Genomic DNA, 17,701 nt, shown 5'->3' on the forward strand with positions numbered 1-17,701 from the left:
ACCCCATCTTCCTAGTTGAATTCTTTCCTTGTTCCGCCAAATCCCAATAGCCATAGGGGGCCAAGAGTATTAAAACAATTCGCGTCGCGTCGCCCTATAAAATGAAATTATAGACAACCCACTATTTACAACTCTCTACATCTCTATTCATATGCGTCGCTTTAGTACTGAATTTCACCTAAAATATACTCCGCCATTATTTATAGCTTTAAAAAGGGGTGTCTCTATCCGAAATTGCATACGATAATCACGTTTTACGTAGCTTAATTTACTATATAAAAAAGCGCTTCTATGACTGTATAACTATTGAATCGAAGCCCTAGATTAGGCGGCTATAAAAGTTTAATAATCTTATAAGGTGCTAGTTAAATATTTTGGCTTACTCGTTAGCAACCCTATTAGAGCTATATAGCTCTAGGCGCAAATGTACCTAGAACGAATATGATAATATTAAGATCTATAATCAGACGCCTTCTATAGACTTATGGACTTCGTAAACAGAAATTAAAGAAGCGACTACTATTAGATAAGAGACTATATAAGAAAGAGTCCAGTTTTGCTATATATAGGAGGATTTTAAAGAGTAGGAAAAGTTTATCTTCTCTAATAAGTATAGCGTTTAGGAGCAACTATCTCTTAGCAAAATCGCTTTCTTGAATTATCTCACTAACCAGAGTTCCTAAGGGCTTATGCCTTAGTATAATTTCTAATTACCTTAGGCGCTTCTATCTAATACTAGTTTCGATAGGTAAAGATGGCTATAACTATAGTTCTACGCCTAGGAGTAGATTTCGTCTATCCTAACTGCGTAAAAAACCTATTAGGGGTAGTGCTAAGACCTATAGTCTAGTACCCTAAATATAGCGATAACGCTAATAAAAACATAAGTATAGACTAGATTATTAAGGGCGCTAATAAGGTACTCTAATATATCGAAAACAACGGCTAGGAAGATCCGATTATTACTAGATATATCTATACGGTTAAGGAGTATATGATCAATTTTCGCTAGCGCCCTAATAATACTAACGCCTAAGGGGGCATAACGAGGGTGATTATAGCCCTTAAGAAGATCGTATTAGATACTAAGCGCCTAAATACCTATATCGATAGGATCGAAAGATTAACGAACTTATTAATATCCGCTTTAACCTTATCGTCTATAGACCGCTAGCGCTCCTTCTAGGCGGGGGCCTAGTAATAGGACGCTACTCTTAACGCTACGCCCCCTACGTACCGTAGTAATAGTACTATATCTCTAGGTATACTAGAGATCGAACTCTAGGAGGACTATATAATCGTAGTAAAGGTAGACTACTTATACTAAGAAAAGACATATTAAATAGACTTAGCCACGATAGTCTAGAAGATAGAGCTCTTACGTAAGAAGTAGGTACGTAAAAAGACCTCCGCTACTCTTACTAGGGGGGCATATTTTATAGTAGTATAGGTACTACTATTAGGTAATATAGCGATACTAGTTAATTCGGCGTCTAGCGTAGAACTCCTCTACTACTATACTAACTAGGTAAGCTTCTTTAGATGAGAGGCTAAAGTCTAGAAACCATCGTAGGGAGTAGTCGTATATAGCCTTCCTATAAGGACTTTTAAACTTATACTAGAGTCGTATATAGGTTTAGCCTTAGAGATATAACGCTAGAACTCGTTATTATAGGGTAGTAAAGCAGAGATTTTATACCTTAACTAGCTAACCCGCCTATAGGATAACTAGTATAAGGCCTTAGTAGTAATTAAATTTAATAGTCTAGTTATAGCGAACTAGGCTATTAATATAGGACTAGTCTAAAACTATAAGATCTATACTATTGTCTACTTCTACTATAATAATAGGGTAAAGATATATTATAAGTACTAGAAAATAGGGTATATATAATTATACTATCCCTCTAAGGAGTTTACCTACGGCTACTACGCTAGACTATACCCGACCTAGGAGTATAAGTCGCTAAGTAGTATACTAATTATGACTAAGTATACTAACTATAGCGGCGGCTACTAACTAACTAACCTAGTATATCCTATAAAATAGGAAGTAAGGAAAGTAGTAGACTAGATATAGGCTTAGTATCCCCTATACTACTACGTTCCGCTATACTTCCGCTTATAAAGGTAAGAGCTAGTATAGATTCTAGTATATATAAGAAACCCTACGCTAGCTACAATAGGCACCCTAGATATATTAATCTACGCCCTAGCGTAGAGTATGCTTATCTTAATAGCTCTAATCTTAACGGCCCTAGAAGCTCCCTTCTTAATAGCTCCCTACGAGATCTAGAGGCGAAGGGGCCGCCTAAAGGGGTTAAAGAACAGATCTAAAGAGTCTATAGCTAGAGAAGACGATAACCTCCCTATATAGCTAGAGATTATAGAATTAGCTATAGCTATATTAAGACGCTTAAGGGCGTCTCGCTCTTAGTATAAGGTCGTCTAGTTAATAACTAACCTAGAACGCTTACTTTATAGTATAAATAAAAGACGCTATATAATTAAACTAGAGGATCTTATAGAGGAAGACCTAGATATAGGTCTCTAGCTAACCTAACCGCTATAACTATAATAAGACTAATAATAAGAATAGGAATAGTAAGCGCCCCCTTAACTATAGCGCTAGTAAGGGGTAATAATTTTAAGTAAGGCTAGCTACCTCCTCTACTAATTTAGGGGTAGTCCGCCGCTACGCTAATAATAATAGAAGCTTCTAAAACTTTATATTAATCCCCCCTAGCTACTAGCTCTAACCCCTATAGAAGATATATAAGCCCTAAGCTATAGTCTCAACCTTAGTATCGATATCCCCTCCTTCCTTATATTTAGTAGTTCCCCCCTATAGGTAGCGCCTAAGCTATTAAGCGAAGACCTATTAGAACTCGTTAAGGACGATTAGTTCTTTAAAGTATTAGATAGTAGCGACTACTCTAAGTAGGGGGACTATAATAACGATAGCGATATTAATAATAATAATAACCTTTATAATAAATAAGTTTAAAATCCTATAGTATAATATAAATAAATCATAACTAGTTATAGCCTCGTTTCTCTAGGATAAGGAGGTATTATAGGCGAGCGTTATCGCTATCTAAGAACTATAGAAAAACATACTATCGAATACTACCTACTAGCTAGCTTTAGTATTATTCTAACTTCTTTACCTAAAAATACTAGATGATAAGCTACTAAGGGTATACTTATATATATTAAAGAAACTTAACCTATAGGAGTAGACCTACTAGCTTATAAATTGTAACTATTAGATCCTAAAGCTATAGAAAGTATACTAATAAGGGCAATAGACTAACCTCTTTATCTATAATGTCTATAATCGACTAGGGACTAGAATACCTTTTATTCTATAGTATAAGCTATAGAAAAGACTATATAGGGAATATATTATTATAGGGGATATAAACGTCTACTACCCTCTCTAAGGCGGACCTAGTACTAATATTAACTATAAGGCGGAGGATCTCTTAATTATAATAGACGAGTCTAAAATAGACCTACTTACTAAAGTAGGGAAATTCATATAGGAATACGTAGGATCGTCTTCTATTATTAACCTTACGTTCGTAAGCGAAACGCTTACTAAGTAACTAATTTAGAGTAGGAGAGTAGACGATATTAAATACTAATTAGATTACTACTTAATCTATATAACTATTAATATTAAGATACTACTGTTTAAACTACTAAAGAGAAGAAATTAGAGTATAATAGATAATAAAGTACTTATAGCATTTATTAAATAGTATCTCTAAGTTAGGGGTATATTAACTACTAGACTAATACGTATTAAGCTCGAATACTAGGCATTTACTAAGGTTATCTTAGCGGTTATCGATATATCTATACTATAGGCTAAGCCCTCTAAATAGTTAAACTCTAACTTTACTAATAAATATAGATAAGCTATTAAGACCGTCTGCTTTCTCTAGAGGAAATAGGTTAATACGTGGGATCCCTACTTCGAAGTATAGTATAAGAAGGCATATAATCTAAAGAACTAGCTAGTTAAAGGCACCCTCTTAAAGGTGTACTACCGCTAGGTATAGCGAGTAGTTAAGGATAGTCTAAAGGGCATATAGCGCCTAGTTAAGTAGGCTTATAACCGTAAGGGCTTATACGAAAAGGGAGTCATACTAGTACTTAAGACGTATAACGGCCTTATAGAAATAGTTAATACTAAAGCTATAACATTTTAGTAGGCCTTCTTTCCCTAACCTCTAGAGGCTAACCTTAGTAATATTAAGGGATTCTAGTACCCGCTAGAGCCTATCCGATTTCTAGAGATTACGAAATATAAGATATAGGAAGCTATATGGCTAGTACTAGTAGGAAAAGCCCTAGGGGAGGACGCAACCCTAAATACGTTCTAGTATAAGGTGATTAAGATACTAGTTATTCTTAATACCCTTTACTAGCTCTATAACGCGTATATACGCATAGGATATAACCCCTCCTATTTCTAACGTTTAATTATAGTAGTCCTTTAAAAAGTAGGTAACTATAACTACTAAGTAGCTAAATCCTACTAACCTATCGCCCTTTTAAATATAATCGCTAAATTTCTAGAGTTAATCGTTATAAGGCGTATTAGCTATATAGTAGAGGAGGAAGGATTACTCCTAAAAATATACCTTAGTAGCTATAGAGGGATTTCGATAGACTACGCTATTTAGATTATGATTAACTATATTAGAACTATATAGGGAAAGGGCTAAATAGTATCGCTATTAATACTTAACGTATCTAGCGTATATAACTACGTCTTATATATCTAGTTAATCTATAATCTCTAGAAGAGATAGCTAGGCTAGCTAGTACTATAGGTAAACGCTTTCCTTATAGGCTATAGTACCTATATCTATATACTAGAGGGGATCTTAGACTATATCTAAACGCCTACTAGCATCCTATAAGGATTACTACTATCGCTAATTCTCTACCTCCTCTATAATATAGACCTTATTAAAGACTACTTAAGTAGAGACGTTATAACTAACGGATAGGTAGACGGTATAAGCTTTATAGCTATTAGACGAATAGAGGCATAGAATATTATAAAGCTATAGTAGGCATATAGAAAGTTAATCTAGTAGGCGAAACGCTATACCTCCGTCTTTAACCCTAATAAGTATAGCCTCATCTATTTTATTCCCTTAGGCGTTAAACTATAGTAATTAGAGATAGTTATAGAAGGCGTTAATAGCCTTAATACGATAATCTAGCTAATAGAGATAGCTAAGCGATACCTTAGCTTCTAGCTTAATTCTAAACTTACCTTTAAATACTACTACGAAAAAGCTCTAATTAAAAGGAATATATTACTCTAAGCGCTCTAGGCTCTTATAGGATTAACGTAGGGAGCGGCATTATCTATAATATAACGAATCTATTAAGTAGTAATTATTCTATAGATCCTATATAGCGTTACGGCATAGTATACCCCTCTTATAGGTAAGGGGGCTATAAAAGCGATTAGTAGGCGCTTCTCTTCGCTCTAGAAACGAGCGGCCTACCTAATTAGAGGATTATTTAAAACTAGCTTAGCTAAGGTACTAAACGTAGAACTATTCCTTCCCCTAATTACTATCTAGATAAACTAGATCGCCTAAGAGATAGTATTATAACTACGAACTAGACTAGCATATATAATCCTAAAGGTAATATTATAATAACGGCTAGATTAGTAATAGAAACGGGGCGGATAGATACTAATAGAGGTATAAGCCTAGTAGAAGGGCGGAAGTCTTATAGCTCCCCCTAAAGCTATAATAGGCGAGTAGGAGAGCTAGAAGGCGTTCGTTTAGGCACTATAGTAAGTACTACTAGAGGTATTTATTAACGAAAGTAAGGTTATAGCCTAGAAGCATTTAGAGATCTCTATAAGGGATAACCTACCTCTAATCATCTATATAGATAGTAGTAGTATTAAGGGAAAAGTAGGAGTAGTAGCTCTTATAATCTCTATAGGGGAGAATCGCCTCTACTAGATAGGTACTAACGATACCTTAATAGTATACTCTATAGAGCTTCGTACGCTCGAAATAGCGCTAGAGCTCGCTATAGGGAATAACTATATATAAGGGATAGTCATCTTTTCTAATAGCTAAGCGGCGCTTATAGTACTTCGCTAGCCGTAAATACTATTAGGATAGGTATACCTCTCTAGATATATTACCCTCTTTTAAGAGCTAGCTAAGTAGGGTAACTATATTAAGTTTCGCTAGATTCTAGTATATAAGGGCATCGTTAGGAACGAGCTAGTCAATAGATACGCGAAGGACATAGCTAAATGCGATACCCCTACTCCATACGACCGCTATATCTAGCTTATATTAGCTATAAAACGTAATATCTATATAGTAGCTAAACTAGCGTAGGAGATAGCGTAGGTAAGGGAAAAGAGTAGTAAGGCTATAAAATGGCTACTCCTAGTCCTAACGAAGAAGGTACTTAAGTTCTAGTAGGGCTAAAGGAAGGCCTTAGCTTTAATTATAATATAAATCTAGCTTAACATTATTAGTATAAACCGCTACCTTTAGAGGATTAATAGGGCGGACTTACTAGAGTATACGTGCGATCTAGGCTAGTAGATACTAAAATACGTCCTACTAGAATACCCCCTATTTAAAGACGGACGTTAGGAGATGCGATACGCCCTCTTAGAATTAGGCGTATTACTATCTCTTTCCTTTACTAAGCTCATCTAATAAAGGGCGGCTATACTAGTAATCATATTATTTATAATTAAAATAGAGCTACTTAGATAGTTCTACTTAATAGACCTAGAAGCAACTAGGATAGAAGAACTAAGTATAAAACTAGAAAAATGACTAATAAGGATAGTATAGTAGTAGAAGATGAAATACAGATAAGATAGGCGCGTAGGGCTAGGTCCCCTATACCCCCTTAAGAGATAACGACGAGTTCGTAAGCGGTAGGGCCAATAGTAGGAGTAGGCTTATATTAGGGGAAGTTCTATATAGAGAAGAAGCGAGGTAGGGCGAACTTAGTGACTTAAGGACTTAGTGATTTAGGGAAGCCACGCGTATACGACCGGCGAGCTTAGTGACATAAGACCTTAGTAACACGGGGAAGCTAGAGAGGGGACGGTACTAAGGGAGGCCGGAGTAGCGGGCGTAGCTAGCGCAAGGGATCTCGAGGGAGTTTAGCATAGTGATAGTGCAACACTAATGATACGGGCCGATAGGACTAATAATGCGGGATTAGGATTAGGACGCGACCATACTAACGGGGCGGAGATCCGACTTTCCTTACCGTTTTTCCTTTGTTATATGACCTTTACCCACACGGGTTTTCTCATTTTGTTTTGCTTACATTCATTCTATGGGTGGCCTACATCATAGAGAGCCCGCTAGGCTCTCCGTGTATAGACACGCCTAGGTGCTGCGCACCATTCTCGCTGTCGGGTAGGCCTGATTGCACTCCCGCATAGCAGCTATATATAAGGCAAGCTAGATCGGGCAAATGAACACTACTACTACTACTACTAAGTATAGCGTTTAATACGGATCGAATTCTCTAATTCAATTTGTTGTCTTCTAATTCCAAAACGAGGCCTTTTATTAGAGTTTGTGAATTTAATAAGCCATAGGCAATGTATTTCGTAAATCATTTAGGGTAGACTTTAGATTAGTGGCTAGTTAAAGTTAATGATTATAGGGCGTGATAATAAAGCGCCTTAGAACGGATATTCTTCGAAGTCTTATATAGACGCTCTTAGAGATGGCCTAATCAAAGTTTATACGCCTAATTCTATTTACCATAAGATAATACGCGGAATCATTGATTAGAGCATACGAAAGAGTGGTTTAAAACTCATAGTATTCATAATTAAATAGCCTCTATATTCGCCTAATTTAAACCTAATTAAAGCCGTATTGGCACTACAAAAGCGTTAATTACTTAAGCAATACCTAAGACTAGCTAATATTAGACGTCATGAAATTGATTAGGAAGGGTTTCGGAATACGTTAGTTGATTTATAGGGCCAAATAGATCAGGACTCTATAGACCGTCTTAAACGATCTATGCCTCGTAGAATCGCAGCTATAAGAGCTGCGTAGGGCTACTACACGCGATATTAAGATTTTGTAATTATTTCATTGTTATGGCTATTTTTGTTAGTCCACTATTAATAGTAGAAGAGATGTATGTTTTTCAAAAACAATATAAATGATTGAATAAGAGGGCGCGAACAGGATTCGCTGTGTAAAAAGATTTCACATACACTGATTCGTTATCAGAGATACTTCTCAGCACCGGCCTAAATACCAATTCATTTCTGGGGTACAGTAATCTTCAGGTCGTCCATGTAGTATGCCAAGTCGCCCGCTCCGTGCTTATCATGAACACTTTCTCCATTTCCAAGGAAACGGAATCGGTTCTTGGAGCGATACTCGATATTGAAATGCTCACCACCAATGTTGTCAAGACAATCTTTGTAGTGTAGGATGGAGCCCGGATACACGCCAGTGACATGCCCAGATCCCTTGCCGTTTTTATACCAGCTTCGACAACCGTCAGACCACACCATGCGCTTAAGGAACTCCTGAGCATAGCTATTGTAGTCATCTACAGCTTCACGCTTGACATCGATTGATCTATCATATTTTGATAAGTTATCATGTCACCACATTCAACAGAAACCAACCGCGCACTTACTTGATATCCTCGGTAGCAATCTTTTTGGCCCATCTCAAGATGTAGTTGCAGGTCCATGAGATCTCTGTCAGGACTGAACCATGGGAAATTGGACAGTTGGGCCCGTTGAAGATGAAGTAATTGGGCATAGTATCCACCTGGACGGTAAAGAAAGCTTCTGGGTTTGTCTTCCAGCGCTCATCCAGGACTGCGCCATTGCGACCGACCAATTTCCAAGACGGAATGAACGTCGTATCAAATCCGGTAGCACACACAATCATGTCAAACTGTTGCTCGTTACCATCTTTGGTCTTTATTCCATGCTCTGTGATTCGTTCAATAGGTTCAAAAGCCAAGACAGCGTTTGAGTTGGCGAAGGCCTCCAAATATCCATCTCCTGGAGTGAGACGACGACACCCAGGGTTGAAATCAAGAGAAAGCATTTTAGATACCACCTCAGAATTGCTAATTCCTTTCATGCGCTCCGCCATCTGTTGCTTGCAAGCCGCTGTCAATCCTAGCTGAAACGGGTGGTCCTTGTACATGCCGTAAAAAAATCCGTTTACGCTAAAAAGTCCACAAAGTTAATATTGAGAGTATAGAGCAGATTTTGGGCTCCATCACTTGCCTGGCCTCCAGTTCCCGTCGGTACTTGAAGTGAGCTTCAGAATCGTCGGCGAATTCCTGTTTCTGTTCCTCCGTGTACTTAAAATTGCTCCCATCGTGGGTCTTCTCGGCGCAAAAGTTGACTGATACCCAGGTTGGATTGCGAACAAAATTAACAAGCTGCTTGACCTTGGGCTGCATGGCCGCTACACACTGAATACCCGAGGAGCCATTTCCGATCACCGCAACGCGTTTGCTGGCCCAGTCATAGCCATGGTCCCTGCAACAAAAGTCATTATACTGTAAAGTATATTGGTGCCTCTTATATATCTTACCATTTTGAAGTGTGTACCAGCTTTCCTTTGAAATTCCACAGCCCGTCAATAACCGGCCAATTGGTCTTGCTATGTTTCGAGTGTAGTCAGCATCTTTATCAGTGTTACATTGCAGGAGAATCTTCCTACCTAAGAAACCCGGTAGCGTTCACCAAGATATCGGCTTCATCATTTTTGAGCGTTCCAGCTTGATCAATTTGGATTTTCCATTTTCCTAGCTCATCATCCCAGATTGTCTCTCTGACATGTGAATTGAATTGTATGTCCTTGTCAAGATTCCACTTCGTCACTGTGTGCTGGATGTACTGGTGAATCTCTGACCCGGAGGCGTAAAAGTGCGACCAGTTAGGATTGGGTTCGAACAGGAACGTATACGCATCTATATCAAAGTCAGGTAAAATTAAGGTAACTGAGTAAGATGTTCGCACGAGCGGGGATGTCACTGCATTCACGTCTTAGTGCACTAATAGCTGAGCAGAGGCAGTGTGACTTACCAGGCCACTCCAGGGTACGTGTTCTCGAACCAAGTCCCGCCTACCTGGGTGTTTTTTTCATATATTACCAGCTCAATCACATCATTGAGCTTTAGCTCATGGTCAATCTTGTGTGCTAACGTCAAGCCAGAATAACCGGCTCCAATGCAGATCACCCGGAGCTTACGTCGTGCGTAGACGGGATGATCCGCGCAAGGGACCCAATTCTCTGGTGTCTCACCATTAGCCACTCGGTTGGCTGGGGTCTCTGTGGCGGAATGGCCGGTTTGCAATCCGTTGGAAGTCATTTCTGAGAGGAAATTTTTGAAAATAAGGGATGATACCAAGGGTAAGTAAACGAAACGGGGATTGAGCTGGGGTTAAAAAGAAGGACCGGAAGCCCCCTTTAATAGGCACTGTGCTAGTCAATAACTTCGCCACCCCTACTAATTTAGTTCGGGGCCTGAAATTCCACGAGGAAAAACAGCTCATCTCCCCGGGGGTACAGGTCAGGAACAGGACGATACGTTGATAACAGGATGATCCTCCATGGACCGTGAGCTCGTAGCAGAAAATTTAGTTGTTTACTTCTCTCTAGAATGACCAAATAGACGAGTTCTCACAGATGGAACTATAATTATGTGGGTATGCTCTTATGGGTGAGAACATATTCCTCTGAGGCTTGAAACAGGTGGGATTCCATTATTCTTGATCTAGGGACGCATGTACCCATCCCATCCAAAGCTGACATTATTGTCCATACAATCAGTAAGAATTGACTTGAAATCTATCCGGGTAAACGTTTCCAACTTTTTAGTACGACCGTTGTGGATCTTGCTAGTTACTCAATGTGTCGACGTGCAGGTTAAGTTCTAAATAATACGGACTACTCCGTACATGTGCGGTGGATCACTTTGTTACATCTTAAGGTGGGGCCCAGGATTTGCTAGAGCAGTACGGAGACAGAGTACATGGAGTACCGTACATAGCCCCCTAAATAAACGGGCCTGTTCGGGCGGTGAACAGAGCAGGCAATTTCGGATCCCCCGCCCTCTAAAAGGGGGTTTTAAGGTTGTCATGACAGGTTTTTGACAGCGGAAAGCGGGGCCATTAAGAGCAAAAAAGTAACCAAAGATGGACACGGCGGGAAGGGAAAAAAAGTGATTCGCAAAAAGTTAAACAAGAGATTTCCAATCGTTCGCCATTAAATCCGGCGACCACCCTGTGAAACGCGCTATGATTAAACGAGCGTAGCCGAGAACGCCAACGTTGTTCCCCACTCCTTTAGTACGATGTAGACAAAGTAAAGAGCTCCAGAATGCGTTGCGCAAAAATCCGATTCCCAAGTTCTTGCTGCAAATTGAATATTCCAGCCTGCCCTGTCAATACTATGGATGATAGATTATTCATGAGCAGTTTCTGACAAGTAGGTAAGCCTCTTTCTCGCTTAGGAACAGTATTGCTATTGGAAGGACAAGGAGGTTTTAAATGTACATAATAAATGAGACTTCTTTTCTTTTCAATGAGTTCCAGCCAGCGGACCCCGAGAGTCCATTGATATTCAGGAATTATTGTAGTCGGACAACTGCGAGAGCACAATGGAGCAGGGTATCGCCTTCATTTGGATATTGTCTAAGGCATTATTTCCTGGCAGCTTTGCCATACTTCTGGTTATCGTCTTGGCTTTCGAGATTGTTCCCAACTGATATCCACGTCCTGTTTGACGGTGATGTTACCCTCCGAGTCTCCACGTTCTACATCGTGATCATCACTAGCCGCATCTTCTCTGACAGACCGTGACGCATTGATATCATTCATCAGCTGAACTTCATCCACACATCCAAATTCATTGATACTGAACAGTGAGTCTTTGGGCATTTTATTTGATCTTGACTTTCGAAACCAAGTCGCAGTACCTGGAGGGCGATTTGCGCTCGGGTTGCTGCTGGGGCCGGGGCTTGATGATCGACCTGTCCGTACCGATGACCACCAACGGCGGAAGAAAGGACCGAATGTTGGAAGGCAAGCACATATGATACCAACAAAGGGCTCGACGGAGGACCAGATAAAGACCGGCGCCATAGTCCACGTAGCATCTGTGCCGTGAGTGTTCTTCTGGAGTGCGAGGATTCGACATATACTGGCGGCGCAAACACTATTTTCCACACAGAAGGTAAGAAATTGTCAGTCCAGTAGAATGCTCAAATTTAAGAATGCACATACAAACTGCCGAGAAGCAGGATACCTATCACTGCTATCTTCTGAGAAAGCGGCATCTGCAATCCGTAGATAATTGGAATTGGTATGCAAAGAATGATGACATCAATGAGCATAGCCCCAATCCCATTGCCGAAGAAGAATGTTGGCACGTCAATACAAACACCTTTTGCAGTTGCCGGATCCGTGTATTCTAGCCAAAAGAAGGACAATGGCCGACAAGCCACAGCTATGGTCACTATAATAGTAATCCAGTATCCAATGGCCAAAAACAGGCAGATGCCTAGCATCCATCGGAAGTTGAAGATTCGGCCATAGAACATGATGATAGAAGCTTTAGTACATGTGACCGCGGTTGCGTAAATCATCACGTACGCAAACAATATCTATACTGTCTCTCATTAGTTCACCGCCGTATGTAGTAAGTGGAAGGGAATCATGCTTTCCAGACTGTGATAAACTCCTCCTTGGATAAAGATTGTATATGGTATCCGTTGCCAAAAGGAATGCCTGTCAATTTTCTGTCAGCATCACGATGAGATAGTATTTCAAAGGGGCCGCACTGATAAAGCAAGCTATTGCTGTTCCCCATGAGAAAAGCTTTGTAGTATGGTAATCAGTGATGGTACAGAAGAAGCATAGAAGAGCGTGTCTCACCAACGCAGCCAGAATCAAATAATCATCCACTGCGAGCTTGACATCTTTGGATTTGGATCTCGCCATTAATCGTATGCCAACCGCCACTGTACCACAGACAGCAACAGGAACAACAGCCCCAAGCAGATTTCCATCCTGGTTCTGGCTTAAGTCAACACCTGGTGGCGCAGGCCCAAAAGCACCAGTTGCTGTAGTACTTGGCATGTTGATTGCCGATCGAAGAAAGATAAAGCCTCGGAAAATAGAATTAATGCCAACCACAATGATCTTGACCAAATTCCGCAGATAGAAGCCCACCTGCGCCGGTAGGGAGTGTTTTTAAGTGTTTACAATCAGCATCTAAAGGGAGTTGACAGGCTTATTTAACATGAAACGTCCTTAATGAATATAGTCGACTTTTAGGGCGTCAAAAGACCAAGAAGACCCAGTGACAAGAGTGTCGACCGTTGACAGTTGCCTTGACAAGGGGCTTGTCCACTTCCTTGGGCCCAAAATGGTATCTAGTCTGATCCGTCAAAAATCTAACAAGAGCCCCAATTGGACAAAAAAAGGTATTCCTGAAGGCTAGACCCGGAGGTGTATCTCGCTTCCCACTGATCGCCAGTGAACAGCCCCCATTAGGCTCTCGGGGGGGCCGCCAAGCTCCGGGGCCCCACTCTCCGGTTCCTTGACAGTTGGTGACCCACCGGCTAGTCAAGCCTCGGTGCTGTCATGTTGGATTAACTTCACTTGACAGCGGCGATCCCAGCCGCAAATACTGTCACTAGATTCTCGTCGGTCATACGGGCCCTGTAATCTTCCAAATTAGACAACAGCAAGGACCAAATGCCCCAACGGTATGACAACGGATATACACAGGAGATCGAAGAGGAAGATAGGGGGTGGAGCCGGTGATCCGGGAGAAAAGATCAGTAGTTGTAGCAGAATGCAGCACTGGGCTGCCATCTCTCCTCCTAAAGCTACTCTATTAGAACTGATATTTAAGTAGGCTTGTCTCGCGTCGGACTTTCTTTGAATATGTAACTCAACAAAACCAATATTAAATTCCGTTCGCCCCTGTTCTGCAAGAGTAAACTCTTGTCAGCCTTGAAACGGACTCATACGTAATAAATTGTTGCTTCCCGCGAAACGCATATCTTTTTGGTATTATGTAAAATCATCTGGGCACGTCCATCTTTCCGAAACAAAACCACCAAAATCACACTAGTTAAGTGAAGCGAATAGCAATCTCATCTAAAACCCGAAAGCTGAACCAAATCCCCCCAATCCCCCACTGTTCTCGCTGCCGTCGTTGTTACCAGGAGCCTTATTATCCCGGCCATTGCCACCCAGTGCTGATGTGAGGATTGTCGTGGTGTTACTGATAGCCCCCGTAAGTCCTGCAACAGTCCCAAATCCGATTTTTAACAGGTCATCAAATCCACTGTTGGTAATGCCAGTGACATCTTGTAGAGCCTGTTTCCCAGCGGCAGTAACAACCTGGCCACTCTCGTCTAAAGTGCCGAGCACACTACCAGTCAAGGACAAAACCAAGGCGCCGGGAGGAACCAACAGCAAATTGGCCATATCACCAGCCAGCTGCGGAAATGTTTTGAACCCCTCGAAATTGCTGCGTTTTGTCTCATCCTGGCTATATTGCACACGGGTCGAAGCGATAGCTACTTGGATGGGTGCATGCTGGCTGTTGTCTCCAAGTTGAAAGGCAATGGCGCGACCAGAGGTCTTTTGGGTCGGCTTAGCCAAACACGTAATGCTTAACCACATGTACGAGAACAACTTACGGCATAAACCATCACATAAAGCCTCCCTTTCAAGAATCTTTCAACGGTATCTTCGTCATCTGTGTCCAAAGTGGGATCTACCGCTTTAAAATAAGCCTTGAGATCGCTAAGTGTAAACTGTGCGCGGCATCGGAGACCTGATGCCTCCTGCTGAACACAGTTTGAGCAAGTCTCTCCGTTGTCATTTTTCCCGGGCGCGCTGAAGTTATAGATATCTCCAATCTGTTCACTCCGTGGGTCTCTATTCTGACCACGTCTGAGGTACAACTTGATGACATAAGGCTTTCCTCCGAACAGATATCTGTACTAGTGTGAGATGCGAGCTGAATTCTTGTTTCTTGTCACTCACTTATTGTATTCAATGTTTACGACAACTTCCAAATCTCCCTTCTGGCTCGCTCCCTGCTTCAGTACTTGTTTCCGATAGGGAGAATACTTTTGATTAATCTCTGTCCAGATGTCTTCTTTGATCTTTGCATCACTGCGGCCTCGGCGCTGCAGCTGCGGATAAGTATAGTTGAACTTGGCAATGTCCCTAACATCATTGGATGTAAGGTTACTCTCCTTACTCTTTCGGAAAGGCGTCAGTGGCGTATCCGGACCGCGGTCCCTTTTGAGCGCATTCTCCTCTCCTTGATCCTTAGTCCAGACTTTTCCTTCCTTATTGACTGGCTGGCCACTTGTATTTGCCACTTTCTCGGACCGCTTTTCAAACCAGCAAATTGAGTCTGGCTCGTCGTTATGGAGAAATTGCCACATGGAAAAAAAACGTTCAATATTCCTGTACTCGTCGTCACTATTGGATCACGCAAGAGTCCGTGAGATTGAAGCTATTACTTACGCATGATGCAACCAGAAGAAAGGATCACTGCAAGAAGCTCGGTCAGGATATGGCCAGCTAGATGATGAGCAGAAATACTCACAAGGAAGCAACGGGTACCTGGGACATATGGCCATTGTTATCACCACCAACCCACCAATGGATGCTGTTGTGAATTGCCTCCAAGCTCTGGTACCAATGCCCTTGCGGCAACTTATTGGAGCCAGCAGTGGCCTCACCAAGGCCACCCGCACTGGCAAAGTTCTCATAATTGGTTGAATATGCGAACATGCGATACACATTCTCTGCTGCCCTGCTTCCTCCATTAAATTTGGCAAACTTCTCGTGGATCTCTTTGGATGCATCATCTGTCTCGCTAATATTGACCCACGGCAAGGCTTTGAAGTTGGCGTAAATCTGTTCGTTGTCAATTTCGCCCTCCCGCCACTTCTTGTATTCTGCCGTATGAACTTCCGTGCTAGCGTAATATTTGGCTTTTGGGCATCGGCTAAGACCAGTGCAGTTACCATACTGAGTGTGGTTAGCGAAATTAAACATGATGTCTGGGATATGACAACCAGCCGAGACACTTACAAGCACCTTATCATTTTCGTCAGCTTGAAGAAATGAAACACCATAGTCTCCCATCGTTTTACCGCCTGGCATGGCAAATTTATAGAGGGGATTCGCAATCGGTCCTTCATGTCCTGGAATGAAAATAGGAACAGTGGCCTCCCAGCTGTCAGGTGGGAGCCAGTCACGCTTGATTTTATCCGACGCGGCCTTGCCTTTCGGCAGCTCTGGAGTAGGCGCGGCCCAGTCCCAATAAGGAACGCGGAACTTTTCAATTTCCTTCCTCCACTTCACCTGCTCAGAGGATGGGATCTTGGGCAAGACCTCTTGCAATAAAATTTCTTGCAGTCGTTGCTACAATTGGATAGATGAGAATTGATGAACGTTCTTAGGTCTGCCGACTCATTCATACCTCATACATGACCAGGTACGGCCGATGCCAACTCGGGAACAGAACCGTCGTATGAGTGCAGTATCCAATTGTTTCATTTAGGCCGATCTTCTGGGTTTCCTCCTCATTCCATTGCTTGTATGGCATGCCATGAATCCCTAGGAAATGTGTTCAAAATAAGCGCATGAAGTTTATATGGTAAGTAGGGAACATCAAACGTACCGGCAATTTGAAAATATGACAGGGGATGGTCGGCAGGAATATCATACCACTTTCTCAGGCCTAGAAGATACAATTGCCATTGGCTTTTGTCTTTATACAGATCATGTATCTCCTGTCTGGAGTAAATTTCTCCTTCGGAGCTCCTGCCACCCACTGTGCCCTTCACGAAGTAGTCGATCTTTGTCATGGTGTAAAGTTCAATGTAGCCCAAAGCCAATATAATGATTGAGTATGTTTGTCAGTGGATCAAAATTATACAACTAATTCGATTCTTAAGGAGCAGTCATACTTATATATGCAAATACCAGAGGCCCGGAAGGCACCACTTAGGCGGTATCACCTATAATAAAGTAATATTCAGACCCTGTAGCGCATTTTGCGTTTTCAATTATCTTTTTGCGCAAATGCGCTAGTATTGCCGTTCACCTGCATATTATTAGAAAATAATCAGGTGGGGTGATCTAGTGTAGGACAGATTGACTAGAGTTTAGTTAAAAGCTACGTTGATTGGAGTATTGTCCTTGAGATACATGTACTAATACTGATGAAATGGTTGCAAAAAGATGACTAGTAGATCACCTATTCAATAATCAGGCGTTCCTTTTGCCGTTGTGTATCACTCCTCATTTGGCACATAGGATCGTGCAGAATCAAATGGCACACCTCCATGTAGAGGCAATAAAGTTGCTGTACCATAATTTATTACTGAATTTTTACACCTTAAAATAGGATGCGAAAATTGGGTCTCTAGTGCTAAATTACCCAGGAGGGAGGGCATAAAAAGTACATATATCGACCGTTTAGTCTGAAATGCGAGTGTTGCTGTAGCTGTGGATTGAAAGGTTTCGATGTGATCCTGATTTAACCAGCTCAAGATGATAGGAAAATCTGTCTGACATAGTGCAACCCGATTTATAGATAACAGATATTGGGTTTCCACT

At 41.3% G+C, this 17,701-nt stretch overlaps 2 protein-coding genes across 2 annotated transcripts; both read right to left on the minus strand.

Annotated features, from left to right (window-relative positions):
• Positions 1–8,320: 8,320 nt before the first annotated feature.
• PFLUO_LOCUS5814 (uncharacterized protein) lies at positions 8,321–10,407 on the minus strand (the record flags this gene model as incomplete). Its single annotated transcript, XM_073783295.1, is given in 7 exon segments — positions 8,321–8,645; positions 8,707–9,252; positions 9,266–9,571; positions 9,627–9,695; positions 9,756–10,005; positions 10,055–10,068; positions 10,121–10,407. 7 exon segments carry the CDS (start codon positions 10,405–10,407, stop codon positions 8,321–8,323), a joined length of 1,797 nt encoding a protein of 598 aa, XP_073639865.1.
• Positions 10,408–14,206: 3,799 nt separating this feature from the next.
• PFLUO_LOCUS5815 (uncharacterized protein) lies at positions 14,207–16,947 on the minus strand (the record flags this gene model as incomplete). Its single annotated transcript, XM_073783296.1, has 8 exons — positions 14,207–14,707; positions 14,755–15,055; positions 15,104–15,550; positions 15,596–15,622; positions 15,678–16,105; positions 16,169–16,501; positions 16,560–16,696; positions 16,761–16,947. 8 exons carry the CDS (start codon positions 16,945–16,947, stop codon positions 14,207–14,209), a joined length of 2,361 nt encoding a protein of 786 aa, XP_073639866.1.
• Positions 16,948–17,701: the final 754 nt, after the last annotated feature.

Source organism: Penicillium psychrofluorescens (assembly GCF_964197705.1).
Source record: "Penicillium psychrofluorescens genome assembly, chromosome: 4".
NCBI lineage: Eukaryota > Fungi > Ascomycota > Eurotiomycetes > Eurotiales > Aspergillaceae > Penicillium > Penicillium psychrofluorescens.